The sequence below is a fragment of the Saimiri boliviensis genome, chromosome 9, assembly GCF_048565385.1.
Source record: "Saimiri boliviensis isolate mSaiBol1 chromosome 9, mSaiBol1.pri, whole genome shotgun sequence".
Taxonomy (NCBI): domain Eukaryota; kingdom Metazoa; phylum Chordata; class Mammalia; order Primates; family Cebidae; genus Saimiri; species Saimiri boliviensis.
The window spans coordinates 83155799-83181619 of record NC_133457.1 but is presented as its reverse complement, the minus strand read 5'-3'; the positions used below and the strand labels follow the sequence as shown (position 1 = coordinate 83181619).

At 42.2% G+C, this 25821-nt stretch overlaps 1 protein-coding gene across 1 annotated transcript in view; it reads right to left on the bottom strand.

Moving 5' to 3' along the window:
• Positions 1–10386: 10386 nt before the first annotated feature.
• The window catches only part of SEL1L2 (SEL1L2 adaptor subunit of SYVN1 ubiquitin ligase), a 132509-nt gene continuing 117074 nt past the window's right edge, over positions 10387–25821 (bottom strand). Inside the window, exons 16-20 of the mRNA XM_074405379.1 lie at positions 25236–25401; positions 25036–25110; positions 20178–20350; positions 11165–11293; positions 10387–10574 (exon numbers count right to left, since the gene is read on the bottom strand). Coding sequence (XP_074261480.1) covers positions 10455–10574; positions 11165–11293; positions 20178–20350; positions 25036–25110; positions 25236–25401 — 663 coding nt within the window. The 3' untranslated portion in view covers positions 10387–10454. The remainder of the gene's footprint in view (positions 10575–11164; positions 11294–20177; positions 20351–25035; positions 25111–25235; positions 25402–25821) is intronic.

The window sequence follows — 25821 nt, the reverse complement described above, 5'->3', positions numbered from 1 at the left end:
ATAAGATAATAAGATAGCATGGTGGGGAAGACAGCATAGAAGAAGGAGCACTGGCTTTGGGGTGGATCCTGAGTTTAAACCCTCAGTTTCTCCACTAACTAGCAGTGTGACCTGAGGCAAGTTGTTGATTTGAGCCAAGGTGTGCTTATCTGGAAAATGTAACAATGCTGTCTTTAACAGATTGCTTTAGTTCTTGTTTCCCTAGAAGCAGACCCTGAGAAGAGAGGCTGTCCACGCCCAGGAGTTTAAAAGCTTTAAAGGATTGCCTCTGGAAATGCCTATCAGCCCAGGACTATCCCTCACTCAAGTCCCTCTACTGAAATCACTATTTTCAGTTTTATGATTTTTCTTGTTAATAACAAGTTATTGTTAGAATGGCATATTTATTGTTTTAATGAGTTGCTACTTTTATCACAAAAAGAATGTGTATTAAAGGAGGTGAGTAGTTTTTTCCATATTTATATACAAACAAAATACTCTTGGCCAGGAGTGGTGGCTCTGGCCTGTAATCCCAGCACTTTGGAAGGCCAAGGCTGGCAGATCTACTGAGGTCAGGAGTTCAAGACCAGCTTGGCCAATATGGCAAAACTCTGTCTCTACTTAAAATACAAAAATTAGCCAGGCATGGTGGTGCATGCCTGTAATCCCAGCTATTCGGGAGGCTGAGGCAAGAGAATCACTTGCATCTGGGAGGCAAAGGTTGCAGTGAGCTGAGATTGCTCCACTACACTCCAACCTGGGTAGCAGAGCAAGGCTCTATCTCAAGAAAAACCTCTGAGAGACAGAATTCATTCCGGCAGAGTGAGGAATGACGGGAAGGCAGAAATGGTGGAGAAATTTACAGCCCACATGGAGCAGAATCTCACATGGAATCCAAGCCTTGTCTCTTCCCCTCTCCTCCACCTTCCTTTTCTCTTCTTTCGTTGGTAATCATTTCTTCCAAATTAAAAAAAAATTAAATTCCCTATCTGATGTCTCAGGTGGTTTTTTTGTGACTGTGGAATAGAGTGAGCAAATACTATTTTTAGGAAGGCATTACAATCTTATGGTACAAGACTTTAGCCAGGCCACAAACATAATTTCTTTGGGCTTTGGGAGACTTTTGTCTCTAACCTCCTACAGGTAGGGAGTCCCTTCTTAGTTCGGAAGTTGTAGGTGTGCACATCGTTGACAATTTCATGGCTTTGAAATTGTAGACTCATCCAGAAGCTGGGGAGGTAAAGTGACCGAGGCCACACCATTATTCCTGGAGCATCTGGAATTATTCATCTGGAATTATTCAGCCTGCAGCAGGCTCAAAAGACATCCCAGTCGAGGGTGCTCATGGACCAGTGGGTGACTTCAAGGCTCAGGAGACCTCATTCATGAAGCAGATACTTTGACCACCCAGTGATTTTTGCCACAGCTGCAGAGGACCTTTCTGTGCAACCCCAGAGTCCAGCTAACTGTGCCTAACACTAAGGGAAGGCACAACTTTGCCTCCGAGACATCCCCAAAGCCTCTGAGAAGCAGCCTAGAGAGGATGAGGTGGTAGTAAACACACGCTGGGAGCAATCCTCAAATAACAGAGAAGGGAGCCGGTGGGTAAGTGATCCAGCCTCCTGTCTTTCAGGCAGACAATTCTGGGAGGTATTCCGTAAGCCTTCCAGGTCCTAGTAGACTAGGACTCTCATTGCCTACAGCAGTAATTTCAATAACGCATGCTTTTTTATGGCTTTTCATCCTTCTCTCTCCCTCAATTCTGAGTCCTGGGATCACTTCCCAAATGAGCTGAAATTCTTGTCTCAGGCTGTGCTTTTGGTATATCCCAAACAAGGACATAAATTTTCCAGCAGGTAATCCCCAAGAAAGTGGCAAAAGTGCTTCATGGGAGTCAACATGATGAACTTCCATACACAGCAGGCACCTTTGTTGGGTAAGTTCCATGCCAACTTAGTGAAATCTTTCCTATTCCTTAAACCACCCTCTCACCACCCCCACTCCCTTCAACCATGGAGGTGCCAGAGGCAGGTAGGGTGGGGAGAGGAGAGGAAACAGGCAGAACTGACCATGTCCCACACTCCTGTCCCCCATCACTCAGGGTTCCAGGCTGCAGCCCAATTACTACATTCAGCTCTTGCAACACACGGCCTGCATTCATCAGCCCATTTACTCTGATCGCATCTGCGTTTCTTCTAGAGGCGGAAACTGTTCATCAGCTAGCATCATAATACTGCGATCCTGCTTTTAAATATTCTCTGCTGATGGTTATACTGTTCTGAAGAAGTAATCAGATGGTTGCATGGCATGTCTATAAAAGGAGAAGAATCTTACCTCATAGAATGTCTGGGCGAAGGCAGTGAGCTAGCTCCAGGAAAGTGCCTGGCACAGGGTGGATGGCCTAATAATGAGGTCTTCTCTCTTCTACAGCACACATTGCAAGCTGACCACAGCTCTTAGACCCCAGGTTCCTGGCAGAGTGCTTGGGACACTATAAATGCTCAGGGAATTGTTTATTGAAGGAAAGAGTGGAGAGTCAGGAAAGTAGCTCTTAATCATTGCTCCAGATGCTGCCAGTACCCGGCATCTATTTGCCCAAGGGCTTGCCCTGCAAGCACCTGCATCTATTTGCCCAAGGGCTTTCTTTCCCTGTTGGCTCCACCTTCCTCCATGGGGGGTTGGAAGTATGGAAAATTAATGTTCCACTTAAAGGATCCCTCAACCAATGACTGCTAGCAGTGGTGAATAAATGTCCTGCTGTCTTGTCTGTTCAGTGGGATAACCATAAGGTGCATGCTCTTTACCAGAGTTCCCAGTGGGACTGAGCTCTTGTGACTCACAGTGGTACCTTTTTTTTTGTGAGACTAGGGTCTCACTCTGTGGCCCAGGCTGGAGTGCAGTGACATGATCTCAGCTCACTGTAGCCTCAATCTCCTTGACTCAAGTGATCCTCCCTCCTCAGCCCCCTGAGTAGCTGGGACTACAGGCATGTACCACCACAATTCGCTAGTTTTTTATTTTTACTTTTTGTAGAGACAAGGTCTTTCTACGTTGCCCAGGCTGGTCTTGAACTCCAGAGCTCATGTGATCCTCCTGCCTCAGCTTCCCAATTGCTGAGATCAGAGGTATGAGCCACTGCACCCAGTCTGGCAACTTTTTTGATAACTCTCTGTACTGGCTTCGTTCTTTTTATATGTGTGTGTGTGTGTGTGTGTGTGTGTGTGTGTGTGTATATACACACAATATATATGTGTGTGTGTATATGTATGTGTGTATATATATATATATATATATATATATATATATATATATTTGAGACTAAGTCTCACTCTGTCACCAGGCTGTAGTGCAGTGGCATGATCTTGGCTCATTGCAACCTATACCTCCCGGTTCAAGCAATTCTGTCTCAGCCTCTGGAGTAGCTGGGACTACAGGCGCTGCCACCACGCCCAGCTAATCCCTTATTTGTACTTCTTGAATATAACTTACCAAATAAACTATTGCATGCAAAATCCTCGTCTCATAGTCAGCTTCTGGGGGAACCTAAACGAAGACAATCACATCGCTGAAATTTGAAATGTATGTGAGGCTTTCTTAAGGGAGGCCCTTTTCTTCCCATAGCATTGACTCCTCTTCCTACATGGTTTCAGATTTCTGTGTAATGTGTAGAACGGGAGAAAATGATATAACCTTTTGCAACTCTCATAAATTCATCATTGAGACACCCTCCTGACACAAAAGACAGATCAACAAGGAGAAAACAAGTAAGCTTAATTAATGTATGCCATGTTCATATGCGGGAGAAAAGTAACTCTCTCTGCAAAGTGACTCTCAAAGCGTTGGCTGGAAACGTGAGGCTTTGAGCTTTGCTTAAATAGCATTTTAACAAAAAGCAATGCATTTTAGTCCAGTGACAACACAAAGAAGAGAGCAGTTCCAGGCTCTCAAAGAGGGAAAGCTGTGGGAAGATACTAATGAAGTAAGGTCCGCTCACAGATTTCTCTGGTGTCTGCTAATGCCTTCTCTAGGCTGATAAGTGGCTGTCTCCAGTAAGACAGGATTTATGTCCCGCCTTTAGGCAAACAAAGGAGAGGCAGAGAGACTCTACATCTCAGCTGTCTTTAGCTCACCAATCGTCAATATTTTAGGGAGAAATATTTTGGTTTTCTTCAGTGTAAATTACTTGGCCTACCTCAGATTCATTCCAGGCCTGTACACATGCCAGTTTGCAGCTGCTCTGTGCTGGCTGGGGCAGATACTCACTTCTCCAGTTTGCTGGGGTTGGGCCCCAGGGTGGTCTCACAGCTGTTGTAGGAACGCAAGTCTTCATATTGCTCAGGAGTCATTGTCCTGGCCTGATTTGCCTGCTATTGTGAAGACAGTGGCTGAGTATTATTACCTTTCTCCTTGGTTCTCGTAATACAAGTGAATCTTTTTGGGGACTCCCTCCCAGTGCATCTGCTGTAGGTCAATGTGTTCTTTCTTTCTTTCTTTCTTTCTTTTTTTTTTTTTTTTGAGATGTAGTTTCACTCTTGTTACCCAGGTTGGAGTGCAATGGCATTATCACTGTAACCTCTGCCTCCTGGGTTCAAGCAATTCTCCTGCCTTGGCTTCCCAAATAGCTGGTATTACAGGCATCTGCCACCATGCCCGGCTAATGTTTGTATTTTTAGTAGAGACTGGGTTTTCACCATGTTGGCCAGGCTGGTCTCGAACTCCTGATCTCAGGTGATCCATCTGGCTCGGCCTCCCAAAGTGCTGGGATTATAGGTGTGAGCCACTGTGCCCAGCCACGGGTCAATGTGTTCTTCTTGCTAAATGAAGTGGGAACAGTACAAGATGATGGGAGAGTCTGGAAGAACTTGGAGGAATTTTCAGCTAAGCTCATTGAAGTTGCTGAAAATTGAACAATGTCAAGGTGATATACATGGCCAGACAATTTGTGAAGGTTTATTTTAAAAAATTGGAGTTCTGGGTTTTCTAACTGTTCACTCTAAGATAGGATAAAATGCAATGTTAAAATTTGAAAATTAAAAACCATGAATTTTCTAGACCACAAGTCTCCAGTCAGTAACTACGTGACTAGTAGGATGGTTTGGAAGGGTTTTTCCCACATTTTAATACCAAGCCTAGTGCCACCCAATGCTAAACTAATAAGAGGGCAACAGTGACATTAAAACCCAAAGCTGGGAGCTGGACACACTGGTGTGTGCCTGTAGTCCCAGATATTCAGGAGGCTGAGGCAGGAGAGTCACTTGAATGTCGGAACTCCAGTCCAGCCTGGACCACATAGCGAGACTCCATCTCTTAAAGAAAAATAAAACCGGGAAGAAATAGTTGCTCTTTTTGCAAAATAAAGCTTAAGGGATACATGAGCATAAGATTGACAAGAGAAGTCAGTGCAAGAGAAGATTAATTTATTTGATATATTCCTATCTAGAGGCTGATCCATAGTAAGGGCTGCTTTCCCACTCTCTATGCCAAGGATGCACAATTTCCTATGTCCCCCCATTCAGCAGCAGAACTCTAGGGCACAGGATAGTGACAGCAATCCATGCTAAAGGCCACATCCCCATAGGGGGACCTTAGCCAGGAGTTGAGGCAGAGGAGCTGGACTTATGGGGACTGTGCATTCGGGAAGGGAAAATGAATGAGGATGGGAGGAGGTAGACGGGGTCTGGGGTGTGTCTCCCACCCACTGTGTGTCAGGAATGGGTCTTGAGGCACAGAAGTGGAGCCTGCACCTAGTGTGCCTCAGGAAGAGAGTCCCAACCATCCTAAGACTCTGCATCTCTTGGCTTATGTCACTTAGGCCAAAGCAAAGAATTGAGCATTATTCAAGTGTGTGTGTTGAGTGTCCAATGTGAGGGGGTGTGTGCGTTTAGCTAAGGAACAGAGGAGGACATCTCTTCCTCCCTCCACTTACCATCACACATGTGCATTTCTTCAGTCTGAAGGTGGGAAGATGAAGAAAGCCAGGCACACATCTGACTGGGCTCTTTAATCCTTGTTTTCCAACATAGGCAGTTCAGTGCTTGGGCTGCGTTTTTCTTCTGCCAATTTGTGTACTGGAATTTATGTAAACATTGGTAGATTCTTAAGCAGTATCTTTATAGTAGGTTAAATATGGCTGCAAATTCTTTGGTACTTCTCCCACTGAGAGACGGAGTGTAATGCTTGACTGAAAGAAGGTGGTGGAAGTGATGTTCTAGAACATCTGAGGCTTCGTCTTAGAAAACCTGTGGCTTTTGCCTGGGTCTTTGTGAACACTCTCTGTGGGAATGCTGAGCTACAGTGTAAAAAGCCCAAATGCTCTGTCCACCATGCCAAGAGGCCACATCTGGCATGTAGGTATACCGGTCAACAGTCACAGCTGAGACCTGGGTGCCAGGGATGTCAGTAAATCTGTCTTGGATTCTAGAACAGCCCATCCACTAAATAACCATAAGAATCACCTGACCGGCCGGGTGCGGTGGCTCAAGCCTGTAATCCCAGCACTTTGGGAGGCCGAGGCGGGTGGATCACGAGGTCGAGAGATCGAGACCATCCTGGTCAACATGGTGAAACCCCGTCTCTACTAAAAATACAAAAAATTAGCTGGGCATGGTGGCGCGTGCCTGTAATCCCAGCTACTCAGGAGGCTGAGGCAGGAGAATTGCCTGAACCCGGGAGGTGGAGGTTGCGGTGAGCTGAGATTGCGCCATTGCACTCCAGCCTGGGTAACAAGAGCGAAACTCCGTCTAAAAAAAAAAAAAAAAAAAGAATCACCTGACCACACTCTGCCCAAATTCCTGACTCACAAAATCATGAGATAAAATGAAGCAATTGTTGTTTTAAGCCACTAATTTTTGGAGAAGTTTGTTAAGCAAGCAATAACTGGAACCATAACATAGAGGAAAGAACAGCTGTGGCGTTAGATCTGGACTCAAATCCTAGCTTCATTACTTATCAGCTATGTGATCTTTTCTAGCTTCTTCTGGCCTCAGTTTCCTCCTGTGTTAAATAGAGGTCATCCTAGCTACCTCCTAGCCTCATCATAAAGATGAAATGAGAAAACAAATGGAAAACAGAGCCTGGCTCACAGCAGGTGCTCCGAAATGTTTCCTTCCTGTCCTGTCAGTCTCAGCGCACCCTCTTCTCTAAGGCTTTCTGGGATGCCCAGGGAGAGGAATGCAGCAAACTACGGCACCTCCACCACTCAGGATTTTGAAGAAAAGAATTCCAAGAGAATGTTACTGAGAAAATGACTCTGGACCCCTGACTTGACTTTTACCTGACTTGACTTTTAAAAAATAGATTTATTTGAAGAGCCACTCCAATTTAATGAAGAATCAGGGGAGGAAATTAAGGGAGTTACAAAAGAGAATTAGATTTTTAAAAAAATAGATACCTCTGTTTGGGAGGTACACTCTGGGAGCCTGAGGTGAGTAGATCATTTGAGGTCAGGAGTTCTAGACCAACCCAGGCAATATGGTGAAACTCCATCTCTACTAAAAATACAAAAATTAGCTGGGTGTGGTGGCGCACACCTGTAGTTCCAACTACTCGGGAGGCTGAGGCAGAAGAATCACTTAAACCTGGGAGGCAGAGGTTTTAGTGAGCCAATATGTGACACTGTACTCCAGCCTGGGTGACAGAGAAAGACCCCATTTCAAAAAAACAAACAAACAAAAAAACCCAAACAAACCAAAAAACTTAGGTCATCTGTTTTCATTTAAGGCATCAGAAGCAAGAAAATGAAGAAGGGCTCCGTGTGCCCAAAGAGCAGGTGGGATTTTGCTCTAACGGAGAAGGATCAGCAGCTTTCAGGCAGGAGGCTCTCTCTCTCCCTCTGTCAGTCATCTTGGAGATGCCTGGGGCAGGCAGGTGCCCAACCAGGCATAGAGGTGGCAAGAACTGCTACAGTGGCGGCTCTGGAGAAGAGGCCCATAAATGGACATTTCAATGATTGGAACTCCCTAAACCACTCCTGCTTTCAAAGCTTGCTCCATGTCTCACATTGATGTGGAACAATGAGCTGAAATGGGAAACAAATCAACTCAGGCTGCCCTCCCTCCTATATTCCAGACAATGTTCTACTCTATACAGCATGTCCCAAAACAGGTTTTCCTTTCTTTCCTGCCTGTAGTAATTTTCACAAGTTTACCTCTAAGGAGTTCATTTTCATTCAGACTTCCAGCCAGGGCTCACCAATGCTACCTTCTGCACTACCCTGCCTGTTCTCATCCTGGTCCTTAATGTGCTCACATTCCTGACACCTGTGAGATGTCATAGCATGGCTGCCCTCTCCATTACACCCTGACCTGGGATTTGTATGCTGTCTCTTCCTGCACATTTGTGTAAATTAGGCTGCATCCCTGGGAACTGGAACTCCCTAATAAGGCAGGGACATGACCCCCAAATTCTAAACACTTGGATGTCAGACAGGCCTGGATTTGTTCAGATACATAACTGTGGCCAGTATGTGTGTGTGCTGTTTATAAAGCACTTTTGGATTAGATGTAGTGGCTCACACCTGTAATCCCAGCACTTTGAGGGGTTGAGGTGAGCAGATCATGAGGTCAAGAAATTGAGATCATCCTGGCTAAAATGGTGAAAACCTGTCTCTACTAAAAAGACAAAAATTAGCTGGGTGTGGTGGTGTGGGTCTATAGTTCCAGCTACTCAGAAGGCTGAGACAGGAGAATCGCTTGGAAGGAGGAGGCAGAGGTTGCACCGAGCAGAGACTGCGCCACTGCACTCCAACCTCTGTGACAGAGCAAGACTCCATCTCTAAATAAATAAATAAATAAAGCACTTTTGATGTTAGGTTTATTTAAGCTTCACAATTCTGCAGTGAGGAAGGAAATAATCCTGTTTTATGGGGGAAAAGCTGAGGTTTGGAACAGTTAAGCCCAAGATTGCACAGCTACTAAGGGACAGAGTGGGACTTCAAATCCAAGTTGCTTGATCCCAAACTCAGTGCACGCCCAGCATTTCACATTTCATTCTACCTTCTGATTCTGATTGACATTAGAAATTAAACTTTCATATCCCTAAGTTGGATTTTTAAGTAAGCAAACAAGATCTCTTCCTACCTAAGCACCTAGCAAATTAGCTGGAGAACTAATTGCAAAGCGCTGAAGCCACACAGATTGTTACGAACTCAGCTGTCTCTCCACCCATTGCAACGTATTTGCCACGAGTTTTTAAAAAAATATTAAAAGTTGCCAATGACGGAACTCATTCTACGTGCCAGGCCCTGTGCTACTCTCATTACATCCATTATCCCACCTAATCTTCATATCAGTTGTCTAAGATAGGCATTATTCCCATTTTGCACACCAGAACACTGAGGCTCAAGAAGTCAAATATCAGCTGTGCATGGTGACTCACACCTGTAATCCCAGCACTTTGGGAGGATCAACTGAGGTCAGGAGTTTGAGACCAGCCTGGTCAATATGGTGAAACCCTGTCTCTACTAAAAATACAAAAATTAACCGGGCATGGTGGTGGGCGCCTGTAATCCCTGCTATTTGGGAGACTGAAGCAGGAGAATCACTTGAACCCGGGAGGCAGGGGTTCCAGTGAGCTGAGATCTTGCCACTAACCTCCAGCCTGGGTGACGGGGAAACTGTGTCACAAAAAAAAAAAAAAAAAAAAGAAGAGGAAGAGGAAGTAGTCATCAAATATCTGGAGCCAGGATTCAAGCTTACCTGAGGCCTGGGGCCCTGATTTGCCTGTCAGAGAAGTCAGAGAATCTGACCTTTTAGCTTTCATCCTAGGAAGCTGGAATCATCTCCTTCTAAGGTAGCCCTAAGGGAGATGCCCCAGGGAGAACAGGGTTCTGATGAGGAATGGCGGAGAGGGGTGTGATGCTGTACTGGCTTTATTCACTAACACAGCTACTAAGGGAGCTTTGATAGAGACCTATCAGTGAAGAACCTGGGTCAACCCCTACTCCCTTGTTTTGGTATAACATGCCTGGGGAAGCTGTGGCTCATTAGGGCTCCAGAGTCTCTCACAGGTCATTCCTATAGGATGTGTTTGTACAAGGTCTATTTGTACATTTTTGTCTTTATCACAGTCTGAGGAATCTGGATTTCTGCCTTCCCCAAACTCCCCCTTCTCCTCAACTTGGTTTGTCTGTGGGAGTCAGGAAACCGAGTGTGTCCTCTTGACAGAGGGAAGGTTGTTCCAGCAACATGAAAATGGGTGGTCTTTATTCATAACGTGGGACTAGGTCACCAAGATGACAAGTTGCTAACAAGGTCTTAGGTGACCAGTGCCCAGCATCCCCCAAAGGGTACCCTCTACTAAGCAGGAAGTCTAAAGTTGTTTCTCTAGGATGGTCCCCAAATCTTGTCCATTTTCCATCACAGGCCTGAGCGGGAAACTGCAACAGACTCTTGATTTGGATAGGGAAGCTGTTTATTTAGTGGGGATATCTTGGAGTGAACTGGTTCCCGTGAGCAGATTTTCCCATGATCCGCATCTTATCCATGGTGATTTCTAAGCAAGAAAATCAGCCCAGCCACAATGAGGCCAATCACAAATAGGTCCCACTGTGGTCCAATGGTGTTGTCCATTTTCAGCCATTTCCATCTCATTGTGAACTGCTGGCAAAAGATATTCTCTCAAAAACAAACCAAGCTTCCCACCTCCACTCAGAGCCATCATCTCTTCCCAAACCCACTGCTACCAACCCTTCTCCCACCCATTCCCTTTCCTTCCTTCAGTCTTGGAAGACACAATCTTTGCTTTCTTACAGCTTCCACAGGGGGCTAAAATAGCACTTTTAGAATAGCCCCAAAGATTTAGACATTTTACTTTTTTTTTCAAACTGTAGCTCTTTGTGGTACCCCTTGCCACCTGCTATCTGCCTACCAGTCTCAGCTATTGATAGTAATAACTGTTTTGAATAAGTATATATAGCACATATCACTGTGCTTAAGGCTTTGAATAGTAGTGTGTGCTAGAAAAGAACATCTGCTGAATAAATTAATTGCTTATACTATGAAGTTTCAACACATACTCAATAGAACACGCAGAATTACTCTGCATGGCAAGTGTAAGACTTTGAATTTTACTTCTCAAAGGAAAGCCAGTCCACAAGAGACTCCCCTAATGGGCTTTCTCACTTTGTCCCTAAGAATTTGCTCATTGGAGATTTTCAGAGATTCAGGACCCAGCAAGACAAACTTACATTAAAAAACAGGATATCTTGGAGCAGATGCATCGTTTCCAGTTTCATGAGGGCAAAGAACACAGGTATGTGGGCATCTGAACTCGTTTGAGCAGCCATGTCATACAATCTTCTGGCCAAGTGAATGTCCTAGAAGGAGAAGAACAGCCCATATCCATCAGATTCTGTAGGGGTAAATAGACACCATTGTTCAAAATATCAAATGTAATTAAGGTTACAGATCTTCAGATAGGGAGATTATCATGGATTATCCAGGTGGATCTCAGATTGTCAAAGGAACCTTTAAACAGAGTTTTCTCAGGGCTGGAGGTGGAAGAAAGAGAGATACGGTGGAGGGTGACTTCAGAGAGATTTTAAGCATGAGGGACTCAACTTGCCATTGTTGGAAGGGGCCACATAGAATGAGAAGGGATTTGGGCAGCCAATAAGGAAACAAGGATCTTGGTCCTACAACTTCAAGAAACTGAATTCCACCAAGCAAATGGAATGACCCTCGAAGTGGATTCTTCCCCAGAGCCCCTAATAAAGAAGAGCCTTGATTTTAGCCTGGCAAAACATCAAGCTGAAGACCCAGTCAAATCACCTTTAGAAACTATGAGATAATAAGCTTGTGTTGTTTTAAGTCACTAAATTTGTGGTGATTTGTTACAGCAAGCATAGAAAACTAATGCAATCTCCAAAAAGCTTTCTTGGATACCCCTGGAACAGCTCCTAGTCATGATTCCAACAAAAAGCGGGGAGAATAGAGCCAGGCACATGGGCTCACACCTGCAGTCCCAGCACTTTGGGAGGCCAAGGCAGGTGGATCACTTCAGGACAGGAGTTCAAGACCAGCCTGGCCAACATGGTGAAATCTCATCTCTACTACAAATACAAAAAGTAGTTGGGTATGGTGGTACATGCCTGTTGTCCCAACTACTCGGGAGGCTGAGGCAGCAGAATAGCTTGAACCTGGGAGGCAGAGGTTGCAGTGAGCCGAGATGGTATGCCACTGCATTCCATCCTGGAGGACAGAGTGATACTCCATCACAAAAGAGAAAAAAAAATGGTGGAGAACACTAGATACTAATTTTACAGTTATCTAAATAAATCAGAATACAGGTAGTTACTAATCATGATCTAAAATTCTCATTATCTTCATAGTACTTATCATACCCTAAGTTCTAGAATTTATTCATTTGTTTGTCTCCAGGTCCTCGAAAACAAGGGCTTGGACTGTCTGTTCACCTTCGAATTCCCAGTTCTTAATAAAGTGCCTAGTATGCAGGAGGTCTTTGATAATACTTACGGGATGTTGAAGAAACTATTTTTGGCTTTCATATTGAAGACAGATTCCTCAAATGACATAGTACTATATTTTCAGGAACTTTTTTTTCATTGAATTATGTCACGGCTTTCTTTTTCATCTACTCATGCCTTGTTTTACGTGTTTGTTTTATTTTTGGTTTGCCCAAACAGAGTAACCATAGGTGAAAGTGCCCTGGGCCAGTCCCAGAACTAGATTTTGCTTGGGTGCCCATGGGCTATTTTCAAAAGAAAGGGAAGAGCGAGAGAAATTTTTCACAAACTGGTCATCCTAATATCTGTCCTTCTTGCTCCATTACTTCAACTTTGATACATGTGAATCTTTGAGGCCTCTGCTAAAACTGTTTATTTTGGTGGGGCGGTATCTTCTCTCAGCTGTGTTCTGCTTATTATGGCTTAAATTTTTTTCCAAAGCTTTATGGTATGGTAAATTGATTTGTTGAAGAAAGAGGAATGTTCTTGCTTAAAATACAATTCAGGAGATTGGAACAAATCTTCCCGGCAACATAAAATAGATGTTGTAAAAACCCTAATTTGTGTCTCTGATTCCAACAAATTCAGTGTTCATTTAAAAGCACCCTGCAGATGATAACAGCTGGGTCAGCTGCACATGTGAAAGGCATATTGACTTCAATAGGACATTCAGGGAAAAGCAGCCTTTGTCAGTATCTCAGGTATTCATTCTTATTTCTTGTATTGAGGCAATCAATAGTTATTCATTTATTTCTTGAGGTAGAAGCATTATAATTCAGTCACTTAGTATTTTATATTAAAAAAAATAGTAAGAAATACCATTAAAATGGGATGAACTCACTCCTTGTCCAGGAAACCTCACAATTTGCAGTTTGTTTGGGGCTGGGGGGTGGTGAATGTGAAAGCCTTTCTTTAAAATTCCCAGAGAAGGAAATTCCTGAGTGCTTCTAGCTAACTAGGGCAACTCATATAAAAGAAATTTTAGTACTAGACTAGAAGAGACTCCTCACTCTTTGACCCTATTTAGTAAAATAATCTAAGTCATGTAAACAAAAAAATCTCCTCTTGATGGTGTTTTGATGATGACCACAGGTCATTAAATGAGAAGTCACTGCATACCCAGTCCACTTAGATTTAACTTTTCTGTGGTACATTTGAGTTTATTTTGCTTTAAGTTCAGTGATTAAAGAGGTTATGTAAACCAAGCTGCAGACTCTTGTTTAAAAAACATGTTTCTATCAAAAATTTTATGTGGGTACTGCCCAATATTCAGATGTTCAAAATAGCTTCTTTTAATTCAAAGATACAGAATTCTCCTGCAACAAAGTCGCTGGTTTATGGAAATTGTACAATTACCCAATGCAGGAGTTTTTCAGCCCCAAATGTTTGAATGTCATAAACAAAAATTCTTATACTGGGACATAGCATGTCAACGGGAAGGTCATTTTTGAATAAGTTAGTCTTTTTTTTTTAAATAAATATACCATATGTTAATTAGAGGGAACTTTGGATATATAGAACTGAACAAATAAGAAAAAAAGCCACCCATAATCTCACTGTACAGAGATAACTACTGATAATATTTTATACACATTCTTCCAGAATTTAATGTATATTCATATATATATACTTTTAGAAATTTTTTACTCAGGATAATATTTCATCTTCTGCCTTATTAACATAACAGTATACTTCAAATAATATGCTGTGTCCTAATATATTCCACTAGTCTATAATTTTTTTTTTTTTTTGAGACAGGGTCTTGCCATGTTACCCAGCCTGAAGGGTGGTGGCAGGCTCTTGGCTCACTGCAGCCTCTGCCTCCTGAGTTCAAGTTATCCTCCCACCTCAGCTTCCCAAGTAGCTGGGATTACAGGGACTACACGTGTGCACCACCATGCCTGACTGATTTTTTTTTTTTTGTAGAGATGGGGTTTCACTATGACATCCAGGCTAGTCTTGAACTCCTGGACTCAAGGGATCTGCCCGCCTCGGCTCCTAAAGTATTGGGATTACAGGCATGAGCCACTGTGCCCAGCCTACTCAATAATATTTTTAATGGTTACATAGTATATTGTAATAATGGTTAATATATATTAAATACTTACTGTGTGCCAGTTGCCACTGTCATTTAATCCTCAGGACAATTCTATAGACAGGTGATACTATTAACTCCATTTTGAAAATAAAGATATTGAGGCACAGAGAGAAAGTCACTTACTCAAATTTATATGACTTGCAAGTGGCAGAGCTGGGATTCAAATCCCAGATTGTCCCTACACTGTCTGCTTCTAGTATTCTCATTTAACCACTAGGCCATAAAGTACATTGTGAAATGGTAAACCAGTACACAGTAACATATATAACATGTCTTCTATTTTGGAGCATTCTCGTTACTTGTAGAAATTTGTTCTGTAACTAATAAAGCTATACACACACAAAATATTGTTTTTGCATATTTCTGATTATTTCCCTAGGTGATATTCATGATATTTCATGAAAAGTTATGATCATTTCTAAGAAATGTGTTTTCTGTCCTGTCATATTTCTGAGAGGACCATTTTAGATACCTAATTTTAAATTATCCTTTCCAGAAAATAATTCGGGTGTTTAAAGCTTCAGCTGTAACACTCCATGGGTGGTCAGACCAGACAAATAAGAAATAAAAATGCATTGTGTCATAATTACTTTTATTTTTAACAGGTTTATTTATAATCTATTTGGTAGATGTGGTTTTGTTTTCTCTGCAGAATCCAAAAATACATGTTATCTAGGTCTACATATATGTATTTGAAACTCTTTCCCAAAGGATAATTCCCCCTACCTTTTTGCCTTTCCTTAGGACAGCTTTCCTATCCATTGTCTTTAAACAGGCCTGCTTTCTTCCATTTAAAAATGTTGTCATGTAATTCTCATACTCCACAGTACAAAAATACTTTTGAACAGGATCTGACAGTCCTGATTCCCTTACCTGAGTTAACTGTTTCCTCTTTAACATACTTATAGTACTTTATTTTTAATTCTTTTCAAGTGTGCAGATGCCTATACATGACCATCATTTTAGACTTTACCATAGCTATGGACATGTCTTTTAGGTAGTGGACTGTGAGCTCTTTGAAGGCTGTCTTATTCTTATTGTATCCCCAGAACCAACCACAGCACTTCCTGACATAGGAAATAGTCCATGGTAAATATCTGAGTGAATTAATGAATGAATGAAAAGCAGAGTACAATACCATGGTGGTTTAGAATTAGATATCTTGGCTGGACACGGTGACTCACACCTGTAATCCCAGCACTTTGGGAGGCCAAGGCAGGCAGATCACGAGGTCAAGAGATCAAAATAATCCTGGCCAACATGGTGAAACCCCATCTCTACTAAAAAATTACAAAAATTAGCTGGACATGGTGGCATGTGCCTGTAGTCCCAGCTACTTGGGAGGATGAGGCAGGAGAATCACTTGAACCTGGGAGGCAGAGGCTGCAGTGAGCCAAGATCGTGCCATGGCACTCCAGCCTGGTGATAGAGCGAGACTCCATCTCAAAAAAAAAAAAAAAAAAAGTAGATACTTTTAAAAACTAGGGTTCCTTGAAGGTTTCCTAGAGGAGATGACACTGGAGCTGTTCTTTGAAAAATGAACTGGTCTTCAACGGGCATAAATATGGGGGAAGATCATTCCAGCAAAAAGAGTGATATCTCAGAAGGGCTCAGGTCAAGATCTTTGAGGGAAACGAGTAAGTAGCCTAGAATCTATATAGGGCAAAGTAGTATATGACACCACTATTATCAAGGTAGGCTAGGTCACCAGGGGCTTTGAATGTGGAATAGAAGTCTGGACTTCATTTAACAAAAAAAGGAAATAAGTTTCTTTTTTTATTTGTGTGTTTGCTTGTTTGTATTTTTTGGTGGTTTTATCTGGGGGAGAGGGTAGATAAAGGGGTGGATAGTAGGATGGAGGAGGTAACAATATCAGAGTTATACTTTATCAAGAATGACCTGGCAGTGCTTTGTTAGATGAATTATGCATTAAGATAATGTTATCTGTAACAAATCTCCAAATAGAAGTTTATTTCTTCCTTTTTCAGCATTCCAATATATGTGTTCCTGGTCAGTGGCGAATTTTCTTCATGTGGTAATTGCGGGGCCTAAGCTCCTTCCATCACGTGGTTTTGCGATCCCCTAAAGCCTCTGTATCTCCTGCTGCCTTCAGACAATGGTTGGGAAAGAGACTGGGGGTAGCCCCATCTACTTCTTGGCTGCCTTAGCCCAGAAATGACACCCTTCACTTTCACTTCCAGGCCCTTGTGAGAACCAGTATGTGAATCAAAGGGGCTAGAGAACCTAGCCTTTGACTAGGCAGGCACACTCCAGCTACAAGTCCTCACTACGGAGGACGGATTACAAATCTTTGGTAAACAGAGTCATCTTGGTCACAGATTTAAAGGGAGAACACTAGAATTGAAGACCCCTGAGTAGTCTTTGCTATAAGCTGAGGTGAGCAGAAAGTCAGATCTGAACCAAGTTAAAGAAAGAAGGAATGGCCAGGGGGGATGGACAACAGGCTTTGTTCATGGTGCAATTTCTGAAGTACTTACAAATCAAGTGTCAATTGAAAAATAGTTTCTTTGTTGTTTTGTTTGTTTGTTTGTTTGTTTTGAGAGGGAGTCTCGCTCTGTCACTCATGCTGGATCTTGGCTCACTGCAATTTTCTCCTCCAGGGTTCAAGCTATTATCATGCCTCAGCCTTCCAAGTAGCTATAATAACAGGCACATGCTACCTTGCCTGGCTAATTTTTGTATTTTTAGTAGAGACAAGGTTTTGCCATGATGGTCAGGCTGGCCTCGAACTCCTGACCTCGAGTGATCTGCCTACCTCGGACTCCCAAAGTGCTGGGATTACAGGCATGAACCACCACACCTGGCCCCCTGAGAAAGTTTCATAACAACTTGTGTGTGAGTGCTTGCGTTTCTAAACTACTTCAGGTCCTCTCCCAATTCCTCCCCAGGTATTATTAAGTGTTCCCAGAACAATGATGCGGTCAGTCCTGGCCACAGTTTAAGTCAAGGAGTTCGCTGGCTGAGATGCTTCTCAGTGAAGCTACTAGGATAACTCACCTGCATCATCCCAGCCCAAACTTTTTTTCTGAAAGACGGATGATAACAACCATGACCTATATTTTAATCTTGATTTATCAAGAGATGATTTATACCTAACTTTCTTACCTAGAGGTCTTAAATGTCTGCATCTTTATAAAGTATTATTCCATATCACCTTCTTTGATTCTCGAAGATACTGTAGTAGTCATATTATACTCATCTTTCTCACTGGTTTGCATGAGGATTAACTACGAAAGAGGATTTCGAAGTGCCTCACTGAAGAAATGCTTAACTACTTGATGACTTAATGGCTGGGAAGGCCTATTCTCCTATGCTCTTTGCTTTCATTGGAACAAGCTTTGGACTTTTAATTATCAGGATATTCATTTTAAGAATTAGAGAAGGCGATAGCTCCTTGTTAATTTGACTCTGAGCTGGCAAGATACCCCTGGGTACTCAGTTATTAATTTCCTAATTGCTAAACAAAAGAAACCAAATAAAAGCAAAGGGCAATGGTTCCTCGTTAGCTCAGTCTAAAATTCTCATATCCAGGTAGGAGGTTAAGAGTAGCCCCCTGATTTTTTTAAATGTAGAGACTTACTGTAGGGAAAAAATAGACTTATGACTGAAAGAGACTGATCAAATGAACTATCCATGATTTAACAAGAACCCCGGCAGAAAAGAACAGAAAACTGGCCAGAGAGAAACTTCAAAGTGTTTTCCTGAATGTATGAAAGGTATGTCTCGACAACTACTATTTGACATTGTGAGGAAAGTGCTTAGGAGAGAGATCAGTGGTGACTCCAAAGAGGAAAACCAAACTCTCTGATGGTCTGCCAGCCGGGCACTGGCTGGCAGTGTGCCTTCCCCGGCATTGCTGGCTCCGTGTCCTGAGAGGACATCTCACCTGTCCCCCAGGGACTCAGGCAAAATGGCCTCACTTTGGTGCGAAAACAGCTGTCAGGGCGAGCAAGTCCTTTTTGAATAACATGGTGGTGGTGGGATGGGAAAGCTAACATGAATGTAACACATGGAGTGGGGTCACTTTAACCCTTCTACAGACAGTGCTTCTCCTGTGTTATGTTTTGCAAGGGGAATGATGAGTAAAGAACGGTTTTAATCTTATTGAAACCTTACTTAGCAGTTGTTCTAATTCCCTTCTGATCTAAATAACAGTCATTCTACACACTGTTGGACTACAAAGCCCTTTCACAAAAGCTTATTCATTTTATCCTTAAAGCCTGGGGCAGGGCAGGTATTTGTTTTACTGAGGTGGATAATGGGTGAGGGGATCAGGGGTGGCTAAATAACATCCCAAGAATCATCCAGTTTAGCCAATCCATGCTGTCCCATTCTTACCCACATTTTACAAACATACGAAGCTTACTCCTGCTAGAAATGGAAGAAATAGACTGGATTTGGATTTGACGTTCTTTCCACTGCTTAGGGTGCCAGGGCTAATGAAAAATGATCAGCCAAAAGGCAGGCTGCAGGGGAGGACAGGACGGCAGGGATCCATACCACTGAATAAGAAGCCCTTGGTTGCACTGTGCACCATTAGCAGTTCTCAAATAGGAAGTTCCCTACCAGTAATTTTGAATTACCAGCACAACTGGAAGAAAGAAGAGAGCATAGGAGAGCCCATAATTCCCATGTTATTTGGCTCTAGAAATGCAGCCAGGAATATAAACACTGAAAAGAAACACATGCTTGACACCAAGACTGACTCATTGTGAGGATCACTCTTTCACCAAAAAACAGGGGTAGGCAAGACTGGGTTCAAATTCTGGGTCCACCATTGATGAGCTCTGCAAGCTGCTTGGCCAAATGACTTAACCTCTCTGCACTGTGGCTTCCTGATGCATACACTGTGAACAGTTCTAGGGCTTATCTCATTGAGTGGTTGTGTGATGTAAATGACAGAAACACACAGCCCACTTAACTTAGTCCTGGCTATTACTATCATTATCGATACTGAATATACCTTTCTCACTCTGTGAGACCCTAATGTCATCCTCTGCCTTAGTTTCACTCACTAAGAGATTTATTCAATACCACCTTGTAGTGCCGGTTCTTTTTCTAAATGAATATGACCCATCACCTCAATTCAAGTGTAACCTCGGGGAACTGGAGATTCACTCTCTTGGGCCTTTCTAGAGTATCCAGCACTGCGTCATGTACAAGGTGGGTGCTTCGTAAGACATTTCTGGATTAATACCACCTTGGTATCCAGCTCTGGTCTCTTTTAACTTTGTCCTTGTTCCTGAGAGCCTGAGAACCAGTGGAAATTTTAATGGAAAAAAAGGCCCAGAGGTGAAGGGGAATGGAGACAGGGCCTACTGGGAAAAGCATGTGCTGGAAAAAGCAGGATCTTATGAATTGAATTGGCCTAGATTAGATCTCTTCTACTCACTAGTTATGTCCTTGGCATAAATGGAGAAAATAACATCTATCTCACAGGGTTCATATTACAGTATGTAATATGTATTGGCACATGGGAGAGATTTGGCAAATGTTAAGTCCTTTCCTTCCTTCCTCTATGTTGATGACATCAATTAAATTAAAAACATTTACACATTTTCTCTTCCCACACAGCTGTCATGACTAGGTTTGAATTATTATTACCAACAGAATTACCTTTGCAATGCCTAAGCCGTGTTCATACATATAAGCCAGATTGAACATGGCTTGCGCGCTGTGGTGTTTGTCGGCTGCAATGCTGTAGTGCATGGCTGCTGTTTGATAGTCTTTCTTAGTCCCAAAGCCATAGTAATGGTAATCTCCAATTTTTACTCTAGCAAATGCATTGCCTGATAGAAATATTAGAAAAAGAAGAATCATAACTCAAATGATTCACATATAGTTCTCAGGAATTCACCCTAATGATCTTATTTCAGTCCTTTAAAATATATATGTATCTATAATCAAGTATAAAAAAAACCACTCAGAACCCCAGAATTGGAATTAGATATAGTTTATGGAATACAAATATAACACTCAGTGCTGTCTTCATGATAGTGTGACATCCATGGTATAGCACAAATGTTCTTAAAAAATGAAAAATTACCAATTTTGCTTTTTAATTTTTTAAAGTAGGTCAACTCTTGGGAAGCTGGACCCCATCCCTCCCATTCTCAGATGTCACTCCTGAAGCTTGACTCTCCTGCATCACCACTGTCTCCCTCTTTCCCAGATCAATCCCATCCACCATTCAAACATGCTCTGGCATCTTCTATGAACAAAAATAAACCCTCTCTTTATCCTGTGGTGTCTCCTTCTCGTTCATGCCCCATTTCTCTGCTCCCCTTCACACCGAATCTTTTCAAAAGTGTGTTCTATACTCACTGTCTCCAAAGCTTCACCTCCCACGGACTCTTCAACCTATTCCAACCCAGCTTCTGCCCTGCCGCCAGTGAAGCTGCTATTTTGAAGGTGGTAGATGACCTCCATGTAGCCAAGTCCATTGCCATGTCTCTGTCCTCATCTTGCCTGACCTCTGAGCAGCACTGGAATGATGGGATCCAGCTGCCCAAGCACTGTCCTCTCGGAGCATTGATGGCACTGCCTGCTCTTGGTTTCCCTCTATCTCATAGGGTCTTTATTTCAGACTCTTGCCTGACTCCTCCTCTACCTACTTCCTAAATGTGGAATGTCAAGGGCTTGTTCCTAACTCCTTTTTTTCTCTTTCTTCTTTCCCCTCTTTCTCTTCTCTCAACTCTCCTCCCTGCCTCTCTCCAACACTCTGCTTCATCTCAACTCTTTCTCTGGGTGACCTCGTTTAGTTCCATTCACAGCCTCTATTAACTATTTCTAAATTTATATCTACTCTCTCTCTCTCCCTGAGGCCCAGACTTATAATTGCCTTCTTGATGTCTCCACGTGGATTTCAAACTTAAAATGCCCAGTAGAGATTTCTAGCACCCTATACCCCTTCCTCCAAACGAAATCATCTGTTTCTTCCCTGTCTCAGTACCAGTGCCACCACTGTTCAGGCAATAAGTCTAGGGGAATTATTCCTAGTTCTTTTTCCCTCACATCCATCAGCCAATTCATCAAGTCCTGTTGGTTCTGCCTTTAAAACACACTTAATTCTTGACATCTCCCCCACTACCTATTCAAGCCTACAATACCACAATAGGCTTCAAACTCTTACCTTCACATTCCAGCTCATTCTCCACATAACAGCCAGGGTGATGTTTTAATTATTTTAAATTTATTTATTTGAGACAGGGCCTGGCTTTGTCACATAGGCTGTAGTGCAATGGCATGATCCCAGCTCACTGCAACCTCAGCCTCCCAAACTCAAGAGATCCTTCTATCCCAGCCTCCAAGTAGCTAGGACTACAGGCATGCACCCTGTGCCCATATTCACCATATTGTTCTGGCTTGTATCCAACTCCTGGGCTCAAGTGATCCTCCCAAATCAGCCTACCAAAGTGCTGGGATCACAGGTGTGAGTCACTGCGCCCAGCCACACAATTATGTATATACATATATATATATATACACACACACACACACACACATATATATATATCACTGTATATATATATATATATTTATATTACATCTAAAATATGGATATACACATACATTTTTTATATTACATATAAAATATGGATATACACATACATTTTTTATATTACATATAAAATATATGTGTATGTAATATACATATTACATATGTAATAGTGTTATTGAGATACAATTTGCATACCATACAATTTACACATTTAAAGGGTACAATGAAATGGTTTTTTATATATTCACAGAGATGTGCAAGCATTACCACAATTTTAGAAATTTTAAAATATTTTAATCATTCTAAAAAGAAACCTCATGCTGTTTGGCTAGACGGTGATCTTTTTAAAATGTAAAATCTAGTTATGTTATTTCCTTGTGTAAAATCCCCCAATGACTTCACTTTGCCCTTTGAATAATAGTCAGACTCCTTATGACCTACAAGTTCTGTCTCACCTGCCCTCTTCACAAGCTCCCTGCATTCGATTCCTCAAGGCCCTCTGCCTAGCAGGTTTGGAATTCTCTAACTCTTCATGTGGCTGGCTTCTTATCATTCTCAGAAGTGCCAATGCCACTTCTCTTCAAGAGACCTTCTCTGACTGTCTTATCTAAAGTGCCCCTCAGCCCTAATCCCTGAAGTTATCTACCTCATCTCCATGTTTTATTTCCTTCAGTACCTAAAGGAATAAATTCCAAAGGATGTTAGGCACTACATCCTTTGGAATTTATTCCTTTAGGTACTGAAGTTCTAATCTTCTAGAATCTTCTATTAAAATGCAGACATTTCTAAAAGATGTAATACCATATGCCATCTTTAAGTCTCTCTGAGTACAGCTAACATTATAAATTTTTTATTATTATTTTATTTTATTTTTGAGACAGAATCTCACTTTGTTGCCTGGGCTGGAGTGCTGTGATGTGATCACAACTCATTGCAGCTTCAATCTCCCGGGCTCAAGAGATCCTCCTATTTCAGCCCCTTGAGTAGCTGGAACTATAGGCACACACCATCACACCCAACTCCTTGTATTATTTTTTATTTTTGTAGAGATGAGGTCTCACTATGTTGAACAGCCTGGTCTTAAACTACTGGCCTCAAGCAGTTCTCCCACCTCGGCCTCCGAAAGTGCTGGGACTACAGGCATGAACCACTGCATCTGGTCTATAAAATTCTTAGCTGGCAAAGACATTAGTTATCAGGGCTTGCTTTCCAGATGTTTCCAAAAGCACAGGTCAGTAACTGGGAGCAAGAACTTGTAAGAATGGTGCCCAGAAAAGGGGCCTGAGGGGGAACCAGGCGGCCCATGGAGCCCTAAAGAGAAGTCTATTCCATCTCTAATTTTGTCCAAAGCTGCCCTCCTTTGACCCTAAGATTCCTCCTGAGCTATAACCACAAAGAGATGGGACAATTCTGTGCATTTTCAAGTTTTACAAGCAGTAAGCAGGATCCCCGAAGCCTCTAAGAATGGAAGGCAGTGAACAAGCTGGTTCTTGGGAGGATTCAGCTCCACCCTAATGAGGACGCAGACTGGCAGCATGTGGTGATCCGGACAGGCTCCTGTGGGGATCAACTGACAGCAGAGGGATTTCTGCCTCAATTTCACAGTCACAGGGCAGAGACTGAGTCCTGATGGCTCAGCACCCTCTTCACATGAGTAACTGCTAAAATAAGTGTGGTCATGACTAATTGGAAAATTTCACTGTTAAATTTCCTAATCCCAAGTGGGCCACTCAGCAGCCATATCTTCAGGGACACTTATGCCTGACCTCTCTTAGGACACATGATTATTTTTAGCAGTCTGACTTTTTTATATTGAGGAATTCAGTTTAATATCAATGTACCCTTGTTTTCAATGTCCCTTTTCCTTGTTGCAATTTCCACACCATTTCCTGGCTTGGAATAAACCTGTATTTGTTGTAATTACGCTGATTGGCCATGGCTGAGAGATTGCGGGTATTGTTTCCCCTCTCTAAATGAGGTCTTCATTGCATTTTATAAAACATAGACTTTTTAAGGGGAACGTCTCACTAAAATTTCACTGATGGCTTGTTGCTGTGCTACCAGCTCAGCTGGATGTGAGAAAGCACCACTGTGACTTTTTCCTCTGCTTCATATTAGTGTCAGCTGAGAATCATTTTTTATCCTATTTACTTCCTGTGAAAAGGGATGATTTGGCCTTAGTATAAGACAATTTTAAGAAACCTAATTGGAAGCAAAATTGCTCTCTTATTGCAAGATAGTTTCTCACATATCCAAATGCCAATGGTGACAGCTTTGCAGCATTTCTCTGCCTTTAATAATATAATTTTAAGGGAAAAATAGTAAGAGATATCGCAATGCAGTGTAAATACCACCTGCCAATGCTTTCCCCACCACGGGTATCTTATATTCTTTATCCACGGGATGCCAGCAAGCGAGATATGGAAACTCGAGGAAAAGGGAGAGGATCTTGCTATGTATCTGTCTTGTTTCGTTTTGTTTTTTCTTATGTACTAATGATTGTAGTAAAGATTTGAAGTTTATGGTAGTCATCAATGTGATATTTTAATAGAGAAATCACATGTGCCTCAGATACAGACATAAGTAATTTTGCCTATAAACTCATTGAGACATGGGTCATGTCTCTGATTAGTTCAGTCAAGAATGCAGCAATGAGTGAAGCCAGACCAAGAAAACTGGTTTCTTGAGTAAAATTGTATATTTCAAAGAACTGTTCTGGTGCCATGGAGACAGAGCCATAGAAAAATTCCTATGGTTTGCTGAACAAGGGACCTTGATAATAATGAGGAAAATAAGTTCCTGGAAATGAGCTCTAACCAAAAACTGATCCTAACATCAGTATAGTTTGAAATGCCACGTACTAGATATTCCGCCCCTTGCTGCCTGTGTGCACAAAAACACAGCTAAAGCAAACCTGATGAATAACAGAGGACAGGGACTGGGTATGTGCTTATTTTTATCTGGGTTCCATACCTTGAATGGCAGCTCGATTCCATAGGAGAAGTGCCATCGAATACATCTTCTCTTTTTCAAGAATGTTAGCCTTTTCTAAAAAAAAAAAAAAAAAAAAAAAACGGAGACATTACATTAGGAAGCCTTAAAATGCCTCTGTAGTAAAGCCATATATGCATATGTATGATTGGGGGATTGCAGAGAATTTTAACTTATCTTACTAGATTCCAAAATGAATGCCGAATTGCTTTGAGCTACTTCATATCCCATTTCTGCAAGCAGTGCATACTGAACAAGAGAAGAATCTATATCACCATCCTTATAGGCAAAGTAGGCTGTCAGGAATTTCTCAGCCCAGTGGCCTAGTTCACAGACACCTTTATAAAGCTGTATATGGGAAGAGAAATCAAGGAGACTAGTTAGCCAGTATACTTCACCCCGGGCAAATGAGAAATGAAATCAGTCTTCAGGTCCTACTGGCTGGTCAGGGAAGGATTTCTGGTCTAAAGCAAGGCTTCTGCAAATTATTTAGGGTAAAGAGTTACTACTTTTTATTGGCACAAAGATCAGACGTGTTTGGGTTTGTTTGTTTTGTTTTTGTCTCGAGGGAAACTTCCTGAGCCTAATTTTAAATTTGTATAATAAACTTTCCTGACTTGGAGGCTATTTGGAAGAATAAGAATGTAGAATGTATCGACGTGTGTGTGTGTGTGTGTGTGTGTGTGTGTGTGTGTGTGTGTGTTTTAAAAGGACATTCTGGGCACTGCTGCTCTGTGAGGGCAAGTGATAAGACCACAGGTGAAGTGA